This window comes from Megalobrama amblycephala, linkage group LG5 (assembly GCF_018812025.1).
Source record: "Megalobrama amblycephala isolate DHTTF-2021 linkage group LG5, ASM1881202v1, whole genome shotgun sequence".
Classification (NCBI taxonomy): domain Eukaryota; kingdom Metazoa; phylum Chordata; class Actinopteri; order Cypriniformes; family Xenocyprididae; genus Megalobrama; species Megalobrama amblycephala.
The window spans coordinates 821,543-845,000 of record NC_063048.1 but is presented as its reverse complement, the minus strand read 5'-3'; the positions used below and the strand labels follow the sequence as shown (position 1 = coordinate 845,000).

The 23,458-nt window shown below is 36.1% G+C and overlaps 1 protein-coding gene and 1 long non-coding RNA gene across 3 annotated transcripts in view; both read right to left on the bottom strand.

The window, feature by feature from the left end:
- Window positions 1-1,499: 1,499 nt before the first annotated feature.
- Window positions 1,500-4,925, bottom strand: LOC125268272. The gene is made up of 2 exons (XR_007184861.1): window positions 4,554-4,925; window positions 1,500-1,947 (listed from the first exon to the last, which is right to left on the bottom strand). It is a non-coding gene; the product is annotated as an uncharacterized LOC125268272 (long non-coding RNA).
- A 1,001-nt stretch (window positions 4,926-5,926) lies between these two features.
- The window catches only part of aqr (aquarius intron-binding spliceosomal factor), a 54,926-nt gene continuing 37,394 nt past the window's right edge, over window positions 5,927-23,458 (bottom strand). The window contains exons 29-35 of one of the 2 annotated variants that reach the window (XM_048190335.1): window positions 21,970-22,157; window positions 20,680-20,851; window positions 16,289-16,459; window positions 11,456-11,541; window positions 9,043-9,208; window positions 8,451-8,564; window positions 5,927-6,252 (exon numbers count right to left, since the gene is read on the bottom strand). In XM_048190335.1, the coding sequence (XP_048046292.1) occupies window positions 6,019-6,252; window positions 8,451-8,564; window positions 9,043-9,208; window positions 11,456-11,541; window positions 16,289-16,459; window positions 20,680-20,851; window positions 21,970-22,157 (1,131 nt within the window). In that variant the 3' untranslated portion in view covers window positions 5,927-6,018. The remainder of the gene's footprint in view (window positions 6,253-8,450; window positions 8,565-9,042; window positions 9,209-11,455; window positions 11,542-16,288; window positions 16,460-20,679; window positions 20,852-21,969; window positions 22,158-23,458) is intronic. The other variant, XM_048190336.1, reaches the window with a different exon arrangement.

Here is a 23,458-nt window from a genome sequence, read left to right as displayed (position 1 = left end):
TCCTTGTTGTTGGTGATTTTAATATCCATGTAGATAATAAAAAAGACTCATTGGGATTGGCATTTACAGACATTCTAAACTCTATTGGTGTTAGACAACACGTGTCAGGACCCACTCATTGTCGTAATCATACTTTAGATCTAATATTGTCACATGGAATCGATATTGATGCCGTTGAAATTCTGCAGCAGAGTGACGACATCTCAGACCATTATCTAGTCTCATGTATACTACATTTAACCATGGCTGCAAAACCATCTCTCTGCCATAAATATGGTAGAACCATCACTTCTACCACTAAAGTGATCAGTGTCATCTCCTTAGCATTCCAGACAGCTTAGCAGAACTCAATGTTACAACAGAAACTACTGACTCTCTTTTCTCCAGCACATTAGACTCAGTTGCTCCTTTGCGCTTAAATAAGATTAAGGAAAATAGTCCAATGCCGTGGTACAATGAGCACACTCTGGCCCTAAAGGGAGCAGCCAGAAAAATGGAGCGCAGCTGGAAGAAGACAAAACTAGAGTTTTTTTGCATTTTGTAGAAAGAAAGCATTTTCTTGTACAGAAAGGCCTTAAAACTGCTAGATCTGCTTATTTTTCAACTCTCTTAGAAGAAAACAAACACAACCTTAGGTAATTATTTGATACACTGGCTAAATTAATGAGAAATAAAGCTTCAACTTCTGACATTTCCAAACAGCACAGCAATAATGACTATGTAGACAAAACCGTTTCCATACCAGCATGATGAATCCGATCTTCAATCAGATGGAACTGGATTAAATATTTTGACTGTTGCGATCCCAATCTGACCTTGACCCGTAATGATGCCTTAATCATAATCATGCTCTGTTCGTTGCTGTTCAGAGGTGACTGAGCCTGGTTTCTCCCAAGGTTTTTTTTGTCCATTTTTGTCCATGGGTTCTTGCCGCTGTCGCCTCTGGCTTGCTTAGTTGGGGACATTTGACATTCAGCTTGATATTGTTTTTGTTCTGCCTGCATCGACACCATTTTATGCAAACTGAACTGAGCTGGACGATGACATCACTGTTTTCTCCAGAGCTGCTGTATAGACAAATGAACTAAATTAATAACTATTGATTTTTACAACGGAATGAATCAATACTGAATTTCCTTAAGCTGGACAATGACACAATTGTCTTCTAGAGCTGATGTGCAGCCAAAAATATTTTCCAGTTATCACTGTAAAGCTGCTTTGACACAATCTACATTGTAAAAAGCACTATATAAATAAAGGTGACTTATCCATTCCCTAAACCGTGGCTAACACCCCCTAAAAAAAAAAAAAAAAAAAGCCTAGTGATGTCACTGATTCTACAGTTTCATGGCCTGAAATTGACCAGATTTGTTTTGTCCCACATATTGACAATCAGTATGGAAAACATGTTTCTGCCACAGAAAAAAAAACAAAAATACAAAAGGTAATTGCAGTACACTCACTCGTGTGTGTCAACATTGTGAACTCAGACATCAGAATTTTATCAGAATCATTTAATTTTTCATATTCAAACAGCCTGGGAGCAAAAGATACAGAGAGGAAGCAGGAGAGTGTCACTAAGGCTTTAAGGATGCGTCAGGTTATAGTCAAACAGAGAACCGACCGTACAGTAAATGACGTCAAAAACAGTTCACGTTGACTAATACAGCTTAAATGGAAAGATGTGAAAGTGAGGAATCTTCTGGACTCGTCGGGCTCGTGGTCTCAGCACAGCGGTTTGCCGTGCCTCATGTTCTGAGCACACTTTCGGCCCAGGTTGGCCCCCTCCATCAGCAGGTCGGCCAGCCGGTCCAGGCCGACACAGACGGTGAGCGGGGCGATGAGGCCGTAGAGACCCCCCAGCATAATGCTCAAGGGCCAGCCCAGAATCAGCAGCACCAGCAGCCATATGACGGCCCAGAAACACGAGCCACACGACATCCTCAGCTACAGAGAGAAAAAGAGCTTTTTCAAACACACTGCATAAACTTCACCGAGCAGCACTGTTCTCCAGAGAAACACTCTGACTTTAATTAGAATACAAACACAATCCTGCACTCAGAACATTAATACATCTCTGAAATAGCTTCAGTGCTAAAGAGAGCAGGAATTAGGGGAGCGCAATACTATTGTAGTATTTAGTAATATTTTGAATTAGTTTACATTTTTGGTTTTCACTTTAACTTCATTCAGTTTTAAGAATTTTGGTGTGTTTTTGTCATTTTATTTCAATTAGAGTTTATTTTATTTCAAGTAACAAAAATGATTTTTATAGTTTTAGTTTAGTATAATAACCCTGGTGAGATCAGATCCGTCAGTTTCAGGTGCTTCAGAGCTCATCCATCTGAAAACCCTTCCTGCCTTTGTAGACCATCTGGCCACAACTTCAAATTTCTCAGTGAGATCAACATCACGGTGAGCTTTAGATTCAGAGCTTCCGAGGGAGCGCTGGCAAGAGAAACCAGCTTTCAAAGAAAAAGATCAGGAACTACGTCAGCCTCACAAAATCTGAGGAGCTGCAAGCAGGAGTGACATTTCCTGAAGCTTTGATGGTGAGCTTGTGGAATATGCAGTAGCCCAATTATTAATTTGTCATTGTGAATGGTACACTATGTAACTTTTGGCGCTCTAGCGGTGAAAAAAAAACTGCATGCACTTTGCGGACGAACATTGTTTTGGTTGTGCTTCAGCTGAATGAATACTGCTCATAAAACATTCACTACTAGAGATATAACCAGGTTAGATGGAAAGGATCTCAAGCTGACTAGCTGAAGACGTTACTGTAGCTTTACCCATGAATAGGCACGATACTAACTTGAAAATAAATTCCAGCACATCTACAACCGCCATAATGAAACGAGCCTGCACAATAGATAATGCTTTACACTGACCTGTTAGAGAGCTACATATGGCAAATTATCTGTTCAATAAAACAACTTAATCGCCTGTTGAGTAACAAAAACCATCATCTCCACGTCTCTTTTACAATATATTTCAAATCAGTTCTCGCCATCTCTGAAAAGCCAAGCTAGTGTTGATTCTGGTTTTATTACAAGCTCTGACGCGTACTCTTGTCGCCAGCAGACTTTCCTCTGTTCTGCAGTTGTTTAAAACGGGTGATTCTTCAGAGGTTGGAGATTTAGCGGCTCCATGTCAATCTTTCTCACTCCTTGCAACAACTAATCTGTGTCACTCCCACACCAGACATGCGTCAAAGCAGCCGGAGGAACTTTTCTCTATTTACGGATATGACGAGACGTGCACGGGCGAGTGACACATGTACACAATTTCCCGCGAATAACATCGCGTCAGGTCTAGAATATAAACACTTATGATAGGCTTACCATAGTGAATCAGAGTAAGACCAAAACACACGCTTTAGAAGGACTGATGTATTAACTCAAGAAAGTTACTTTATTCAATATTATTATTAGTTACATTATTAATTTATTGTTAGTTCACAGTGCATTACCTAATGATACAAGTTCTGATATTAAAATGTATTAGTAAATGTTGAAATTAACAATTAAAAATAATTGTGGTAACACTTTAGTGTCCAATTCTCACTATGAAAGTTGCTTATTATCATGCATATTACTATGATATTGGCTTTTTATTAGTACTTATAAAGCACATATTAATGCCTTATTCTGCATGATCATATTCTACATCTCATAATCCTACCCAATACCTAAACTTAACAACTACATTACTAACTATTAATAAGCAGCAATTAGGAGAATGTAATGAGGTGCATTAGCTTTACCTTCATGTGATTTCTCTTCACCTTAATGACATGGTGAAAAGTGGCACATCTTACCCCACTCCCCTCATCTTGATATTTAACTGACTGTTATATTGTACTGAGGTCATTATGGCGACATGTAAACAATCCAAAAAAAGGGTTTTCACCGTAATAACACAGAAAAGCCATTTTGGCTTCCTCCAAAGAACTTTTTTCTCTTAGTGTGAAGAACATTTTAATAATCTACACTTAAACAACCCATTTTCCCATGATTAAGAATGTTTTAAGCAATGGAAAATGTTCCATGGATGTTAAAAGTTCTTCATGGAATCACAGATAAATAAATAAAGAACCTTTTTAAGAGAAAAGTTTGGGACAGAAACAAAATTAACAGCAAATTTCATCATTTTAAAGTAGTTTTGATTTGGACATTTACACACTAAAATAATGTGAACAAATGAAAAAACAACATTAATAGTATTAAAAGAAAACTAAGAATATGCTTTTTGACAAATCTGAAGGCATGTGATCAGTGTGCGGTCTACGGCACTAACTGACAAACCTGTGGTTTAAGGAAATCACATGTTTTTCTGTCACGTTCTGCTTTGGAGTGGCACAATCTCCTGTGCTTTTGTTTTAAATGTCCAGATATTCATTAGGCAATTTTCAATACATATTCTGCAAGCTGATGAACACTTGACATGGAAAACACATTTCAAATCTGCATTAAAAGTTGGACCTAGCTCATCCTGTTAAGGTACTGACCAAAAACTGCTAGTCTTGAACTCTTTAAAATGAAAGAACTTACTGGGAGTGTCTCTTGAGTTGCGTTAAAAAAAAATCGTCCTTGAAAGGTCTGTTAATGTTTCCTCGACATCCAAACCACCCAGTTCCTGTTGCCAGACGCCAGAGACCCTGATGAAGGCAGTGGAGTTCCCAGCAGTAAGTCACAGCACCAGGCGCTCGTGAGAATGGACGCCTTTCACGAGTTACACAACCAACACATTCATGTGATCCACGCTCAGATATGTGCTCAAGTTCACCCTTTACAGGACACGGCTATTACTGTTAACTAAAACCCAAAACCATACAAAAATAAAATAAACATTATCCCAAAATAAACATTAACTGAAATAAAATATATGTTTGTAAAGTACTAAAGAAAAAACTAAAAGAATAAAAATGACAAACAAACAAAAAAAACAATTACTAAAAGTTTAAATGAAAACAGAAAATGAGTCTCATTTTCATTTAGTTTAAGTACTAAATTAACTAAAACAAACTATATAGATACTAAAATAAAATAAATAAAAAAAAACCTTTGAAAAGAACTAAAATAACTAAAACTAAGTCAATAAAATGTATCTAGAAATTAAAAAAAAATAATATGACAAAATACAACAAAATTATTAAGTTTAAATGAAAACAAACTAAATGAAAATGGGACTCGTGTTTTCATTTAAACTTAATTTTGTTGTATTTTGTCATATTAGTTTTTTTTAATTTCTAGATACATTTTATTAACTTAGTTTAGTTAAGCTATTTTAGTTCTTTTCAAAGGTTTTTTATATTTTATTTTATTTTAGTATCTATATAGTTTGTTTTAGTTAATTTAGTACTTAAACTAAATGAAAATGGGACTCGTGTTAAGTACTAAATTAACTAAAACTATATAAAGATACTAAAAAAAAATGAAATAAAATATAAAAACTTTGAAAAGTACTAATATAACTAAACTAAATCTAAGTTAATAATATTTATCTAGAAATAAAAAAAACTAATAAAATGACAAAATTACTATACATTTAAAAATTTATTTTTGTTTAAATGTTTACTAAAATACCAAAAAAATTGAAATTACAGACATTAAAAAAAACGAATAAAATGACAAAAACATCAAAATTACTAAAACTTTAAATGAAAAAAATAAATAAATCTCACTTTAGTTTAATTTGAAGTATTTAAACTACATGAAAACAGAAAATACCAAAATAAAATCTTACTCAAAAGTCTTCAGTTATAAAGTGTTAATCTTATTAACAAAAACTATAATAGAATATCACTGACACAGGATAATGACAGTGTCTAATGGAAAACTGGCCACTGAGATACAACACCTGATTTTTAGTAAAGAAAAAGGATACTGTTTAAGATAAATGAATAAAAGTACGACTTAAAGAATGCAGTTTTAATTCCATTTTATTAAAAAACTCCTCTTACAAAAAGGTAAATTAACATTCATTCCTAAAAACACAACAACAGAAAGAGACTCTCTAGGCCTCTTGGTCCTCGTCACTGTCCCCGCTGTCGCTGTCTCTACCTGGGTGTTCGGGCATTTTAGCGTGATCTTGCTCTTGCTCCTGCTCCTCCACCTTCTTCTGCTGCTCCTCTTCCTCAGTGGCAGTCTGCTGCTCCTCACCGTGACTGGGAGTCTCAGGATGCTCTTCCTGGACCTCCATGGGCGCCGCTGATTCCAGCACCTGACGAGGAGGATCCAGGAGGTTCTGCTGCAGAAACACAAACAGTACGATGAATCAAACATAGCACTGAAGGGGTAAAAAGTTTACTGTTAGAGGACACCCTGCTGGAAGACACGTTTAGATGAATATGAAAATATGTGCAGCACACTTTCCTCTCAATAACAAAAAAAATAAATAAAAAAATGAGAAAACAGCAGTTGAGAAAGCATCTGATCGTAATGATGTGGATGTTTGCAGCAGCTCTGAGATTCAGCTCTCCAGTCAGTTCACCTCACGTTTATTCACAGCACTTTATACAATAGATTGATTTAAAGCAGCAGTTTTACAATATTAAACATGATAAACAGTGCCAGTGTCTCTTTTAATTAGAGTTACATCTTCAGTTTCTACTACATCTCTCCAGTGTGTTCATGTGACCTCGCCCGACTGAACAGAAGATATGAACCAAAGAAGATTTACACACACAGAAGCGGTTCTAAACTCCAAAAAAGAACTTCATTTTGGCCTGATTTTGTTCAAAATGACATCAAACCAGTTCACTTGAACTCTTTGACTTACTATGGCAGATTCTGCTGTCCACTACATCACACTTAACTGCATCTGTGTTGTTTTGTCCTCTTAATGAAGAGAATTATTAGTGATTTGTAAAACTCATTTAAATGCAATTATGATTTTTTTTTTTTTTAGATCAAAATTGACACTTTTTTATTATTATCACATGCTACTGATCTTATTGTTCACGATTCATTGGTGCATATTTGTCTTGAATTGGTCATTAACATGATCATACCTGCAAGCTCTGGACCAGAAAAAAATTCAATTCTTGGAATCAGCAGCTGAAAATTGTGATATTAGAATAAAACTACATGTTGTTTAGGAAGCAATGTTCTTTTGAAACAAAAACCAATGTCTATGGTAACATCCTAAAGTCCGTAAAACAGTTTTTCAGTTCAAATAATACAAGTTTTATAACATCAATAAACCTCACATGTCAGCCTGATAAATGATATGTATGTTAAATACAACTGGCCTGAACAAAAAGGCAGATGAGCTGAATGAAAACACAAATCTCTTACAGAAGGTTGTGCGTATGGAAAAGCAGAAATACAGCGGCTACCCTGGTTAACCCATACAACAAATCAGTGCTGCGCTTATACACTTCTTTATTAGACATCATATGGAGGCAAAATGAAAAGAAAATGCCATTGAAACTTTTCTGCAGACAGTTTCCTTCAGATACACATTCTCAGATTTGCAAAAAAGCATGTGAATGTTGTCCCTATTTAAACGGGACAATGAGAAAATTGCAGGTATAAATAACACTAATAACTTGCTCTTCCTCTGACATGAATTCTGGTAAAACCAAAACAAAATATTCCTACAATAATTACATTTTTTATGAATTGCCAACCTAAACCTGCAATTACACTGTACAAAAACAAAAACTGACCCAACCGGGCCCGAAACCCAACTGTGTGTTGAGTATCGTCAGACTCAGGATGGGTCCAGGCACTCCAGCGGGAGTCTGGGAAAGGAGCTCTCTTTCCTCATGCCTGCCCACAGCATTAAAAAACACACACATCCCATGTGAATTCAGCCAATGAGCTCAAACCATACAACAGAGCAGATGACAACGAGCAGCCGTTTGTTTCAGAATGTCACGCTCATGTTCAGCTGCAGTGCAATTTTCACAGTACAAAAAGTCATTTTTATTGATTTCTCAACAAACTGCCAGTCACATTTGCTTAACCTTCAGAAAATGTTGGGGTTACACTTTATTTTAAGGTGTCCTTGTTAAAGTGCAATTATGCATAATTTATAGTTATTCCTACATGTAACACGTAAGATGGACATTGCAAAATAAAGTATTACCAATGTCATTTGATCAGGTCAAACTAAATATTATATGAGCTGCTTTATTTTCTATTGCAATTTTTGCAATACGGTTACCAAAATTGTTGTGGTTACAATTAAAAACATTGATTTGTGTGATTAAAGATAAAATAAGACCAATGACTTAGTTTACAATAACTTTGATAACAGGGTCGATCGTTTATCATCATATATAAGACGGTATAGTAACAAATATCTTACTAAAAGACTTGTGTCTTTATTGCTTAAGTCATGGGACTTCAATTTGTGCCCTATTCATGGAAACATCTGACCTGTTTTAAAGCTCAGGCATCACACACGAGAAATATCTGGGAAAGCACGAGCACACTTACTTGTCTGTACTGCTGTGTGCTCTGAATCATGTGCATGTACATGTTGTAAACCAGGTTAGCCATCTCTGGCATATCCTTGACCACCTGATCAGGCTGGGCGGAACGCTCCTCCGTCTAGATGGAAATAAAGAGAGAGTGAGAGAGAGGAGGAGCAGGCTTCAGCACATTTTTCCAGGAAACAAAAATTCTCTTTTGCTTGGTCACAAGGCTGAAATGAAAAACACTGCGCCAACATATATAGAGAAAACTGACTTAAATATTTGTATTAACATGCATGTTTCCATAGATATAACTATGTATGTTTTATATTTCTCCATTGTTTATAATTCGATCATGTCATTGGCAATGCTTCATGGGATTCCCTCATTATAGCAGTACACAGTTTTTTTTACCTTTCTCGCTTTGCCCGATTTCCAATTTTTACATTTTTTTTTTTACAACACTTTAACAAAGAGTTAAAGCACTAATGCACTCTACTGCAACTGACTGATTTTTGAAACGGTTTCCAAAACCCAATTACTCCAGCCATCCAAGAGCCCAGCCTTATCAACAGCGATGGTGAGGCGTGAAGTGGCGTCTGTGGCATACTCACAGAGCTGTAGTATTCATAGGGCCGGATGTGCAGCTGCAGGGGTCGAGCGGTCAGCTGGCTAAAGGCTGGCGTCAGCTCATAGCAGTTCTGGAACAGAGACACTCGAGCAAATATGTAGAGGCCAAGCCTCGCTCGAGACATGGCCACAACCAGACGCCGCACGTCTCTGCGGGAAGAGGAAACAGAAGACAAAAAACATTGGTTACTTCCTCGCCCCGAAAACTGTGGATTAGTCATGTTTTAGTATCACTCATATACTATTAGTGTTTTTTGTTAATATTTTGAATTAGAGTTTATTTTTACAATTTGTTTTCACTTCAATTTTAGTTAAAGTTTTACTCATTTTTTTGAGGGTTTGTCATTTTTATTATTTTTTTTACATGTCAATATACAAACCGGATTCCAAAAAAGTTGGGACACTGTACAAATTGTGAATAAAAAAGGAATGCAATAATTTACAAATCTCATAAACTTATATTTTACTCACAATAGAATATAGATAACATATCAAATGTTCAAAGTGAGACATTTTGAAATGTCATGCCAAATATTGGCTCATTTTGGATTTCATGAGAGCTACACACTCCAAAAAAGTTGGGACAGGTAGCAATAAGAGGCCGGAAAAGATAAATGTACATATAAGGAACAGCTGGAGGACCAATTTTCAACTTATTAGGTCAATTGGCAACATGATTGGGTATAAAAAGAGCCTCTCAGAGTGGCAGTGTCTCTCAGAAGTCAAGATGGGCAGAGGATCACCAATTCCCCCAATGCTGCGGCCAAAAATAGTGGAGCAATATCAGAAAGGAGTTTCTCAGAGAAAAATTGCAAAGAATAAGTTATCATCATCTACAGTGCATCATCCAAAGATTCAGAGAATCTGGAACAATCTCTGTGCGTAAGGATCAAGGCCGGAAAACCATACTGGATGCCCGTGATCTTCGGGCCCTTAGACGGCACTGCATCACATACAGGAATGCTACTGTAATGGAAATCACAACATGGGCTCAGGAATACTTCCAGAAAACATTGTCGGTGAACACAATCCACCGTGCCATTCGCCGTTGCCGGCTAAAACTCTATAGGTCAAAAAAGAAGCCATATCTAAACATGATCCAGAAGCGCAGGCGTTTTCTCTGGGCCAAGGCTCATTTAAAATGGACTGTGGCAAAGTGGAAAACTGTTCTGTGGTCAGACGAATCAAAATTTGAAGTTCTTTTTGGAAAACTGGGACGCCATGTCATCCGGACTAAAGAGGACAAGGACAACCCAAGTTGTTATCAGCGCTCAGTTCAGAAGCCTGCATCTCTGATGGTATGGGGTCGCATGAGTGCGTGTGGCAATGGGCAGCTTACACATCTGGAAAGGCACCATCAATGCTGAAAGGTATATCCAAGTTCTAGAACAACATATGCTCCCATCCAGACGTCGTCTCTTTCAGGGAAGACCTTGCATTTTCCAACATGACAATGCCAGACCACATACTGCATCAATTACATCATCATGGCTGCGTAGAAGGAGGATCCGGGTACTGAAATGGCCAGCCTGCAGTCCAGATCTTTCACCCATAGAAAACATTTGGCACATCATAAAGAGGAAGATGCGACAAAGAAGACCTAAGACAGTTGAGCAACTAGAAGCCTGTATTAGACAAGAATGGGACAACATTCCTATTCCTAAACTTGAGCAACTTGTCTCCTCAGTCCCCAGACGTTTGCAGACTGTTATAAAAAGAAGAGGGGATGCCACACAGTGGTAAACATGGCCTTGTCCCAACTTTTTTGAGATGTGCTGATGCCATGAAATTTAAAATCATCTTATTTTTCCCTTAAAATGCTACATTTTCTCAGTTTAAACATTTGATATGTCATCTATGTTGTATTCTGAATAAAATATTGAAATTTGAAACTTCCACATCATTGCATTCTGTTTTTATTCACAATTTGTACAGTGTCCCAACTTTTTTGGAATTGGGTTTGTAGTTTTTTTTAATTAATTTTTATTAGTTTTAGTTTAGTACTTCAATTTAAACTAACAAAAATGAGAAAGAGAATAATTTTTTTTTATTCTAAATTCAGTTACTTTTATTTTAAGTAAAGAAAATGGTTATTTTTATGGTTTTAGTTAACAATAATAACCCTGCTGTAGATCAGACTGCTTAAAGCGTTTATAATTAGGAAGGGTTTGGAGTCACTGCTACACCTACAGATTGTTTCGTGCAGCTAATACTTTAAACATGACAAATGGCTTTAAACATGTCTTGATCTATTTAAAAAGTGATTTTTGTTACATTAACTACATTAAATAAAATTAAATGTTTTAAATGTGTCATATTTGTCAATTTAAAAGTTATTTATTGTTATTTTAAACTACATTTTTAAACATGAATTAAATAGTTAGAGAAAGTTCTCACCTCAAATGTCCAACAGCTTTGGTGCGGACCAGTGAGAGGATGATGTAATCGTTCTGTTGACCCTGAAACCTGTCCACTGTGGTCACCTACAACACATCAGACAGTTTTAAAGGCAGGTCAGTGTCTCTTCTTCCTCTGAATTGAAGAGGATGCCCTGTCTTGGTTTATTGGCAGACATCAAGCCTGGAACTTAATGAAGGTTTGCACACTACTGTGTGACCATTCCTGAAGTTTTGGACAGTCACCTCAACCTGTTGAAGTGCAAATCAGATCGAAACTCTCACGCACCTCCGATGCCCCTTTTTTGTGGTTTGCGTTCTGGAGCCAGAGGCTGTTCTCGGTCAGGTGAACTAAAGCCTGTTGAGAACCAACCGCGTGTTTCCAGAGACTTGAGGAACGAACACTGATGTAACACTGCTATGTGTTGTTTACATGACTATAAGCAGTCTAAAACAACACTGCAAATCATGTTGGAAAGGTCATGCGTGACGTAGATGGAAGTACCGCGGTAGGGTGAAAACCTCTTGTTTTATCTTTTTTGTAAAGAGTGTTTGACTTAGTCTTTGCACGTTCACTTTGTAAACACTGGATCAGTACTTCCACCTATGTCACGCGTGACCTTTCCAACGTGATTACGTAATGCGTGGAGCATCACAGAGCAGTGCAAGACGAGCATTTGTGGTTAAAAAATATATAATGCATTTTCAATTTTTTTTTTTTTAGAAAATGTCCGATGGTTTCTCTAGATAAGACTCTTATTCCTTGTCTGGGATCATGTAGAGCTCTTTGAAGCTGCACTGAAACTGACATTTGGACCTTCAACCCGTTGGAGGTCCAAATGTCAGTTTCAACCCCTACTATATAGTACATACAGCTTGCCGTGAGAGTACTGTATGTATCCGGGTAAGGTCTGATACACTTATAGTGGTAATATAATTCGTTATTACATATAAATTCATGAATTAACTCTAGTTATTAAATAATTTTAATAGAATTATGAAACCTGTGAGGTTTTATTTAATTTGTAACAATTCTAACAAAAATCGAGATGATGTGAACAAACTCTGGGTCTAGTCATGACATAACGGCTGACATGTGATAGCAGCGACAGTGTTGTATTTCATTTCCTGTGGCTGAGTGTTAAAATAGGCTGGTGTCTCATTATAATTCTGCTCTTCCTCGCTCAGAGTTGCTAGAGCGCTGCCTCTCAGCAGATGGTGTCCAATGTGAAATTCATCAGCGAGACTCGGGGACCGTGGACACGTGCTCTCTGCCCGCTGCATACATGATGTGCATGCTCAAGTGAGAGTGGCCCATTTCTGTACTGAAGAAATGTTAAATGCTAATGAGGGATTGGGCTGATCTCATCCGCAGCCAGAGCATTCAGTTAACCCCTGCATGCAAATGAGACAGATACAGTCCTTTACACACCATACTATCAGACTTATTCAGCTGCATTCTTTAGGAGAGACGGCCACCGATCTTTATCAAAACAGATCTTAAACGACAGACAAATAAGAAAATTCTGGCTTCATTTTCTCACTTCATGTCACTATTAGTGGTCCACTAAGTACACAAATCAAGTACTTGAGTAAAAGTACACAAACAAATTTTGTGTAGAAACAATTTTCACTCACAAAATGCTGGTAAATTTCACAATTAATTAGAGAAATGGAAAGTAACACACAGAAATAATAAAATAGTATATTTTTGTAAAACATACTCCAATAATCCAATGTACAGATGACCTAATAAAATATTACTCCAGTATAAGTACAAGTACTTCTTTTCGGTTTTATTTTTTTAATGTATTAAAAGTAAAACATGCTGAGCGATTAACTATTTATTAATTTTGCAATTTTATATAATAAATATAACTGCAAGCAGCAATTACACGGTCAAGCCGAATAAGGGCAGAAAAGGAAATATTTGTGGACATCTGTGATCATGAGGTTAGGATAAAGCTTATTAAATTACATCATTATATCATTATAAATTCTGAGCAGTAGGTGGCACTATGATGAAACTCTGCATGCACCCTCAAGCCATGCCTGTGATGACAAGTACCAAGTTTCTTGTCAATACACAAAACTTTTGCAAAGATACAGCCGCATATCCATTTTGGAGTGCCTGCAGTCAAATTTGTTGATTCAGTATAAAATAACAGTCTATCAAAATTCTTTTAATAACTTTTTGTCATGAGTGTCTGTAGATGCTACATAGCATATTTCGTACAAATCAGACAAATTTTATAGGAGGAGTTTGAAAAAGTAGTAAAACAGCATTTTATGACAAAATTCAAAAAGGCAGACGCCCAAAATGGCCGACCAAAGAAAATCGGACATTGGTGTAAGCAAAAATAGCCAGTTTTCCTATCTAGGCACCAGTAGGTGGCGCTGTGACGATACTGTGCATGTACCCCCAAGTCATGCCTGTTATGACAAATACCAAGTTTGGTGTCAATACATCAAATCATTGCGGAGATACAGCATTATAGCCATTCTTTGCGAGCTCGCCGTCAAATTTGTTGACGCTATATGAGAATGGATTGGCCGATCAAAAATCTTTTAGTAACTTTTTGCCTGGATTTTGAGTAGATGCTACATACCAAATTTCGTGCACATTGGACAAATGCTCTAGGAGGAGTTTGAAAAAGTAGGCAAAAATGTCATAAATGACATAGTGTGCATTCGAATCAGCATGAGCCATAGAATCAGAGGAAAAAATAATTTTGTTTCTAACTTTTTGACTTGCGCGTCAAACGTTATGAGCATAAACGAGTGAATATTTGAACTGTTGGTGGCGCTAGAGGGTTTGAGGTAGAGACTCCAAATTTGCCATGGTAACATTTCAGACTGTCCTCTATCAGCGTGCCAAATTTCATAACTTTTTATCATACCATTCTATGGGCTGCCATAGACTCAAGAGCGGAGGAAGAATAATAAGAAAACGAATGATTTCAATATTAGTAAATATTAGTGGATGAAGATATTTAAGACATTGAAAATGTATTGATCTACCCTTTTATAGCAAAATTAATTCACAAATAACAGAGAGAAAGACTTATGATTTTCATTTACAATATTCACTAAAACATCAGTCGAGTACACACTCAAGCTCCGATCGGATCAGTACAATTCACGAATGAATCATTCAGTGCGATTCGTGAACTGATTCAACAGAATTAGGACATCATTATCGCATCTGGGAGCAGGTGTTGATTTCTTCAGTTCAAAATAATGATGAACGATATGCTTTCATGAAATGTAGAAGTAAAAAAGTACAATATGCTTTGGAATCCTTTGATAACAAACAGACACTTTAAAAATGTGCTTGTGTAAAAATACTTTGTTAATGTCCACCAATTTTGCAAAGTTCTTCAATTATGAAACAAATACAATTTCAGCTGTAAAGCAGCCTTAAAATAAAATAGTGTCATTGTTCATATTTAATTCAGCGTTGATTCAATTTAGTTCAATAACAGAGTGAATGTTGCAAAGTTCATTAGTCATGAAGCTTAACCTGTGCAACTATAAAGCAGCTCTAGAGATGATGCTAGTGTTGTTATTCAGCTCAAGTCAGTTCAGTGTTGATTTGGTTTAGTTCATTAATAGTGAAAAATTCATAAAATTATAAAACAAGGCAATAGTGTTGTCAGTTCAGTGTTGATTTTGAATCAAATCAATAAATTTGATTCAAAGGAATTTGATTCAGCTATAAAACAGCTCTTTGTCATTATCCAGCTCAATTTAGTTATCCAATAGTGTCAAACTGATAATATTACTGAATATTAAGAGTCAAATCACTTCATTAGACTTTGAATGTAATGCACAAATCATGGACTAATCTTATGGCCCTATTCAATTACACTGTATGAAAAAGAGCAGGTTAGACACGCATGTCCTGATATTGCCGAGTTGGATGCGTTCCTGGGTCAACATATTTTTTGATTCTGGAACAACATTCTAGTCTGAAAATTTAGTCTTAACCCTATTCCTACCCCTAAACCTAATCCTACCCAAAAGTTATCCCAAAAATCAAAGGGAAATGATAGATGAATAACACTGATGTAGAAGCACCAATTCATGATTTTAAGCCTAAACTTGACATAATCTGTAAACTTGTCCCTGAAATCTGATTGGTTGATTTGAATGTTGTTCCAGGATCAACAAAAATGTTGACCCAGGAACATGTTGAATTCAGCAATATCAGGTTATGCGGTTAGACACTGTTAAATTTCTCCCTTTATGTCCCACATATGAAAGTCATATGGGCGAGTAAATGATAACTTTCCTTTAAATTGAGTTTTCCAGTGAACCATGGAGAATCATCTTCATTACGTCTCCCAAAGGCAATGAGATTCCTGTTTTGCAGTCTTGAAAGCTCATAAACGAAATGTCTGCGCAAACGGCAGTTGTCTATTTATTTGCTTTGTACTCACTCGTGACTTTAATGAAATGTCTGACAGAAGCCACTGTGGGATCAATTTGCACTATTGTACAATTCTGACAGACTGTTAGCAACACTTCGACCAAACACACGCTTTATACGCTTTAGTGAGTCTGTCTGCCACTCACCCTGAAGAACGAGCTAAAGCAAACCTGTACACTACTGCAAAAGAGGGAAAATAGTGAATACAGGGCAGAAAAAAAAAAGAAACTCATTTAGAACACAGGACAGCGTGATACAGGACAAGCTGTTCACACACATTAATCAAATGCAGCAGTTCACTCCGCCACACAGAAGCATCTATGGTCTTAAGGGTTATATACACACTTCTGAAGGTAAAACACGAATGTCATGTCAAGAAATCATCATATCAGTTGGTCTTACTTTATTGGGCTGTCCGAAGAATGAGTTGTTGGCACATCTCTGGTTGATGACGTCTCGTATTAGATGTTTCTGGCCATTGTAGGTGGTCAGTATACTGATGCGTTCAGCGGGATATCCCAGCAAACGCATGTACATGAACAGCGCCACTGAATACTCGGCCTCTGCCAGATTCTACAAACACAAACACACACACACAGGTTATATGGATTCAACATCTATACATCGCTATACATTTGCTGAAAACCTTGTCACAATCTACTAAATGCCTTCTGTCATCTGATTGATAGTTTAGACTTTTTAACAAGCATCATTGCAAAAAAAGCACATCAAGTCTTTGTTTCTTCAGGTGTGAATCACAGCATTATTCAGGATTATTCATGCCTGTCTTTCTGAACAAAAAGTGTTTAAAATCAATATAGTGTTTTATGTGAATGAGTAGGTAGGATGATTTTCACATCATTTTGAAGCAAAAATTCTAGGCTTCTACATTCAGTACCCAGAAGTCTTGTGGACACATATTCAGTATGTGTTTTGTGGCCTTATTTAAGTGTCTTAAATTTTTTGTTTTCCCAATAACCAAGCATAAACGTTATTCTCTCAAAAATACAAATATGTACATACATGTTGCTCACATATTATTGTAGCCTAGTTCGTGCTAAATACAGTGTAATGACACTTTTGCCATTAATATGTTTAAGCAACTGAAAAAAAGCATAAATGTCAGGGCATGTCAAAACTTCTCCAGTGCGTCCAAAAATCCTCAGACCTCAGAGGGTAAATCTGACTGACTGATCATGGTTAACATTATTGATTATTGGGTGAGCTGCTTCAGGAATCCCATGCACTTTTACAGGACAGCAGGTCAATGTTGCACCACAAACCAATTAAAGATGCCTGGAGCGTGTGGAAACACAGCCTGTGCTTATTTTACTGCAGCATAAAGACATGTAATAAACCATGAGTGTCTCCGATTGTATTCAGAGCTGCTGAACTATGGCTTCACATTGAGCCCAGTGGCTGATATGGACATGTGATTAGTAAACACAGCTGTATTCAAATTAACACCAGAGAACATGCATGTTCAGCATGAGCACATTTACCATGGCTCTAATAAATGTTCAGATACAAAGTCTGAATATGTTTACAATATAATATGCAATATTTTTTTTTGTTTGAAAATAATTAAATGACTAAACCTTACATTATAAACATTATATAAAGTTCAACAGATCATGTGCATTAAATTTCATCCCATCACATGCCTTAACATACTGGGGGGAAAAAAATCTAATTTGCAAATCATATTAGTTTTCCTTTATCACAAAGAAGGGAAAATCAGTCAAGTTGCTGTCCTCATGTAAGCTAGCAGCCAATCCCTCACTGAGTGAGGATGAGTTTTAGCTCTTTATTTACATCCTATATTATATAATTACACTGTAAACAAGTGTTGTCAAAAGTACAGGTAGTTCGGTACCAAGTCGGTACTGAAATTTTGAAAATGTGACGATACCTGCATTTCTGTAGTACCGAGAGTATCGCAGTACTGGGTATATTCGGTACCCACTGATACGGCTGTGGCAGTATTTACGTGAATATGATACGAGTGAAGCACAAAGCTTTGTTTGCAGAAGAAATAGGCTAATAGGTTAGCAATTAAATGTGACATCGCAGCCATGGAAAAATTTTGGTTCGTGCCGAATGAGAGAGGTACGCGAGTCCGTAAATTTAAGCTTTGACGGGTTTGTATTCTGTTTTGCAAATCGCAATCTGGTCACTCCGATTATCAGAGAATTCAACAATATTCCATTAATTATTCCACTGTACATGGAATTCTTAAGTTAAATGTATAAATTAGTGTACTCAAATAAGTTAAGAACAATAAAAATGTATGAGTACAAAATAAAAAAATCTTACTTAAACTTTGAGTTTCATAATTTAATTCTCATTCAACTTTGAGTTCTGACAACGTATTAGGGATTACAGTGAAGTAAATAACTCATTTGATTTGCAAGAAATTAAAAATAAAAAAGTTAATTAAATCTTTTATGTTGATTGCTATCAAAATGAAGCTAAATTAGCTAACTCAGTACTTCAAGTTAGGAGCAATTAACATACATGAGTACTACAAACTCAAAACTTGATAGTTCAGTTTACTTAAAATTGGGATAATCATAACTCAAAAAATTTGAGGTAATCAGTTTATCAAATTTTTTGAGTTAACGTATTTGGATTTATACTTTCTGAAGCTGAAGTGCCTAAGTTTGACCAGAGAATTTAATAGAAATACATTCAACTGCATGACAAAAATGCTCACTTTATATAAAATTACGAGAAGAAAAAGAATGGCATGTGACTACAGGAATACCAAAACCGGAAAACCCAAAACAGTGCTTGCAGTAAATCCAGTTTCTAACTATTTCTTTCCAGGTTAACTAATAATCTGTTGATCATTTAATAATGTCACGTTTAATGTCATGTATTATTTTTTATTATTTTAATTTTAATAAAGAAATGACCAATAAACATTACCAATTACGAGCTTTTATCAATAATACTAAAAATAAAGTAAAATGACATTAAATTGAACTATTCTCTTGACCTAATTTGACAATCAAAAAATTCAAATTTATCCTGAATACTTTTCCCCCCATCACATGCATATCAGACAGTCTAAAGACAAGCGAGTGGAACAGCTTTGAACTCAAACAGGCCACTGCTGAGATGGCAACAGCTCCAGTAGGACACTAATAAGGGTACAAACTTACTAATAAGAGATGCTTCTTCAGCGGCTGCAAGCACTGACTGCGCAAACAATGTCTTTCCTATTGCTCTGTGAGAGGCTAATTCATACGGCCCATTAGAGCTGCGTGTGTGTGTGTGTGTGTTGGCATGGATACTGTAATGAGGACAATTCCCTCCAGGACCCTAGTAAACAGTAGCAGGGGCACATAGCCGGACTCATGTGACTCACACACCGCATGCCGTACGGTCGTCACTTAGGAACAATGAGCTTCAACACAAATCTGCCAGGATACGCTAAAAAAATCCATGTCATGAAAGTCATGCCTAGTGTCCTTCCTCACCTTGCACATTAACATAAGTGGGTGTTTCATTAGCTACATGCACTTTTATGTCCCAGGGGTTGATTTTTTTTTTTTTAGATTTCAGCTTTTTTGGTACATAAAGGTCATACTGAAACTTTATTCCATGGCTTCAATTAAACATTTGCTATTTTTGCCTTTAATCTAATTCTAAACCCAAACTGTCAATTGTAAATTTAGAAAATCCATCATAAACGTGTTACAATATCAAATAATCTCATGATCTAAATGGGTAAAAACAAACCATTTCAATATTTATGGTGTGAATATCTATTTTATATTTTATTTCTCAAAAACACTAAGAAATTACAAGTGATGCACAGAAATGAATTTTTTACCGAAACTAATTAAAGCTAATTAAACCAAAAATAAAGTTTATTTAATAATAAACACTCAAATAAAAAACAAATATTGAAACTGTTAAATTTAAAATATTTAAACATAAGTGCACATCACTAATTACTTTTCTAATTTAATTCATTGTTGAAATGGAAATATTAAAGCCTTAATGTATAATGCATTATTAAAGGTATTCATAATGTACCTTATAACGCATCATATCTTTTCATAAAAAATTGTAACCAAAGTTAAAATGCATAATATCCAGATTCCTTGTTACATCTGAAATTGGTTGTTTATCATGTGTTTTAATGCACTTATACTTTCTAAAGGTGTAACAATAAAAAGACAAGTATTATAACTGTTTATAACTGTGAATTATTCATGAGATCATAAAGATGCATTACAAGGCATAATTAATGCATTAAAAATTTTATAATGCTTTACATTTAAAGGCTTCAAGGTAAAGTGTTCCAATTAAATATCTAATGAAATGTATTAAATAAAGTTAAATATTATTTAACTGAACAGAGCTTTTTTTTATTGTGTCATTTCAAAATGATGAAAAAAAGTGTGAAATTATTATTTATTTGTATATAAGAGAGATAAAATGCTAGCTATGAAATTAGCTGAAATAGCACACTGCTATTTCTGCTCCCATAGAAGTTTAATAAATTTAATTACATTTAATATATTTTATTAAACTTCTTTGGGAGCAGAAACAGCAGTTCTTTTGATCGAACACCTGCTTAAGTGAAGTTTGTGTGTGCGCGTACTACTTTCAATTTAAACTATGAAATTAGCCTGATATTTTATTTAAAAAATGTTCACTTCCTCCACAGAATGAACGATGATTTTAGAGACATGCGGGAAATGACGCGAGTTTTATGACGGTTCAGACTCTAGCGATCGATGTGTACGTCATATAAATGAGCACGTGTTCACGCTCACCTGATAAAAGTACGGGTTGGGTTCTGATTCACCCACGCCGTTGAAGTCCTCCACGTTAATGAGCTGGAAGTCGTAGGTGAAGCCGGGGTTCGGCGCCTGGAACTCTGGCTGGAGCTGAACATGAGGGAGGTTCCCCAGCTGCTTATAGCGCCAGTTATACAGGTTACACAGACTGCCAGAGACACAGAGAGAGAGAGAGAGAGAGTCAAAGTAGGACACTTCAGATGAACAAGTGTATCTGAGGACACAGCAGTGAGCGTTTAACTAAACAGCATGTTAAAGCATCGTAGCTGTGCCTCTGATGCTAGAGTAGACAACATCATGCTGCCTTCTAAGATTATGTGCTTTGGATTCCAAGTTTTAATGGAAAAAAATATATCATTTATAATTTGAGCTTGTCGCAGTGCATCATCTGGGATCATCTGCAGTATAACAAAAAAAAAAAGAAAAAAAGAAAAAAAGATGGCGGATGAGTAGAGAGAATATTATCAAAATCCTACTAGTAACAATAAGTAATAGTTTCATATAATTATATTTATATACTAATATATTAATATAGATTTTATATTCTATATTTATATACTATTATATTGGTATCACTTTACAATAAGGGTTCATTAGTTAAACATTAGTTAATGTATAAACTAACAAACTAATTATGAGCAATACAATTTGTTACCGTATTTACTAATCTTCGTTAAGGTTAGTTAATGAAAATACAGTTGTTTATTGTTTGTTCATGTTAGTTCACAGTGCATTAACTAATGTTAACAAGATTTTAATAATGTATTAGTAAATGTTGAAATTAACTAACAAAGATTAATAAAAGCTTAATAAGTGCAGTTCATTAGTTAGTTCATGTTAACTAATGAACCTTATTGTTACCATTATTACCATTTATATTTATATAATAGTGTTTATCATTTATTTTGAATTAGCTTTCATTTTAATTTTTGATTTAGTTTTAGCAATAAAGTGTTTTTTATATTATTATTTAATTTACTTCAGCTTATTTTGTTTCAGTTACCTGCAAGGCAACATTTTACATTTTAATTTCAGTTATTTAGGTTTTCGTTTTTCATTTAATATTTATATTTTATTTCAGCTTTATTTCAACAAGCGAAAAAGACCTTTAATATTTTTAGCTTTACACAATAACAACAAGCCAAGCAAGCAACCTTGTGCGTGATTCTTTGGTCGCGGGTTTCAGCTTTCACACTAAACAAACCAACAGTGGCGTCACATGGGTACGTACTAAAAGCACTTGTCTAGTCTGACATGTGGACTGACCTGGCCCGAGCTCTGCCCTGGGCGTCCAGGTCTACGGTGGGGACACCCAGACGCACAAAGCGGGTGAAAAGCGACTGCTCCATGTTGGAATATTTCTGAAAGGCCATGTTCTTAATGACAGGAGGCAGCTGATGATGATCTCCAATCATAATCCAGCGTTTGAGTCGACTGTAGCCGTCCTCCGGGTTCTGTGTAACACAAAGACAGAAAATTTATGAAAATGAGTGTGGAAAACATGTCATGAGACTGGAAGAGTTTGGTTCATGTTGTTCATGTTGAAAAGACTTTGCAAATCCGTTGGATCGGCGCTTATGGTTTTATAAACAAGACCCAGATCTACGCTGGATTTACAGATCATTTGAAACTGAAAGATGGAGCTTTTTTTTGTTTGTTTTTTTAAATATGGAAATATGAAATTATTTTATAATGAAATTATACTCTAAATAAGAAACTAAAACTACCAAGTAGGTGGCAGTAAATGTCTTTGTGGCGACCAGGGCGGGCGAGAGCCGTGAGGGAACGGCGCGAGGCCGGTGGCGCGAGTGTTAATGAGCTTCACCTGGGAGGCGCACCGGCCTTGAGTCCCTCACGGAGGAGCTCCGGGAGCATAAAAGGAGGAGCGACTACAGTGAAGGACGAGAGAGGACCAGGCCTGGACTTTATTTTATGTTTTTGTGGCCGGCAGACGTCCGCGAGGGTCTGCCGGCATTACTTTCGTTTTGTTCTTTGTTTATTTTACATTAAAGTTACGTTGAATGTTCGCCGGTTCCCGCCTCCTTCTTCCCCCATCTACTAACCTCGTTACAGTCTTAATGATTCAGTCATTGAGTCATTCATTCATTCGGTTCATTCAAACGGCTGATTCATTCAGAAGTGAAGTAAATGGTTCTCTTTATGAATGGTCCATTGAATCATTGGTTCACCCGATTCGCTATATGCTATTTTAGAAAATCTATGCTATTGCTATCAGGACAGAAAACAGCACTGGTGTGATATTGCGCTTATTACTCGTGTGATATATTCAAGTAACTAATATTATATGATGTAAATATGAGTCAAAAACTCATACAGTGGCATTTTTGCACAAATATCTTGGATTTTATGGACATTCTATAGGCTTCATCACGCAGTGAGTTGTTGCCTTGCATCATATCATAAGTCAACTGTATGAAATGTCAGATGACCTTTGGAGGTCTGGGGCGGGGCAAGTGTGTTAAAGGGATAGTTTTAATTTGGATTTGTCTATGCAAGTTTTTTTCGATTCTTATTGTTCGAGATCCCATTCACTCGCATTATACGACTGACAGATGGCAGCGGTTGGAGTTAAAAATCATCATTTGTGTTCTACTGAAGAAACAAAGTTACCTACATCTTGGATGCGCTGGGGGTAAGCAGATAAACATTACATTTTCACATAATATAATATAATATAATTTGCATGAAACATTTGGTTGAAATGAAGGTTCCTCTAATCTGAAAATTATATAAC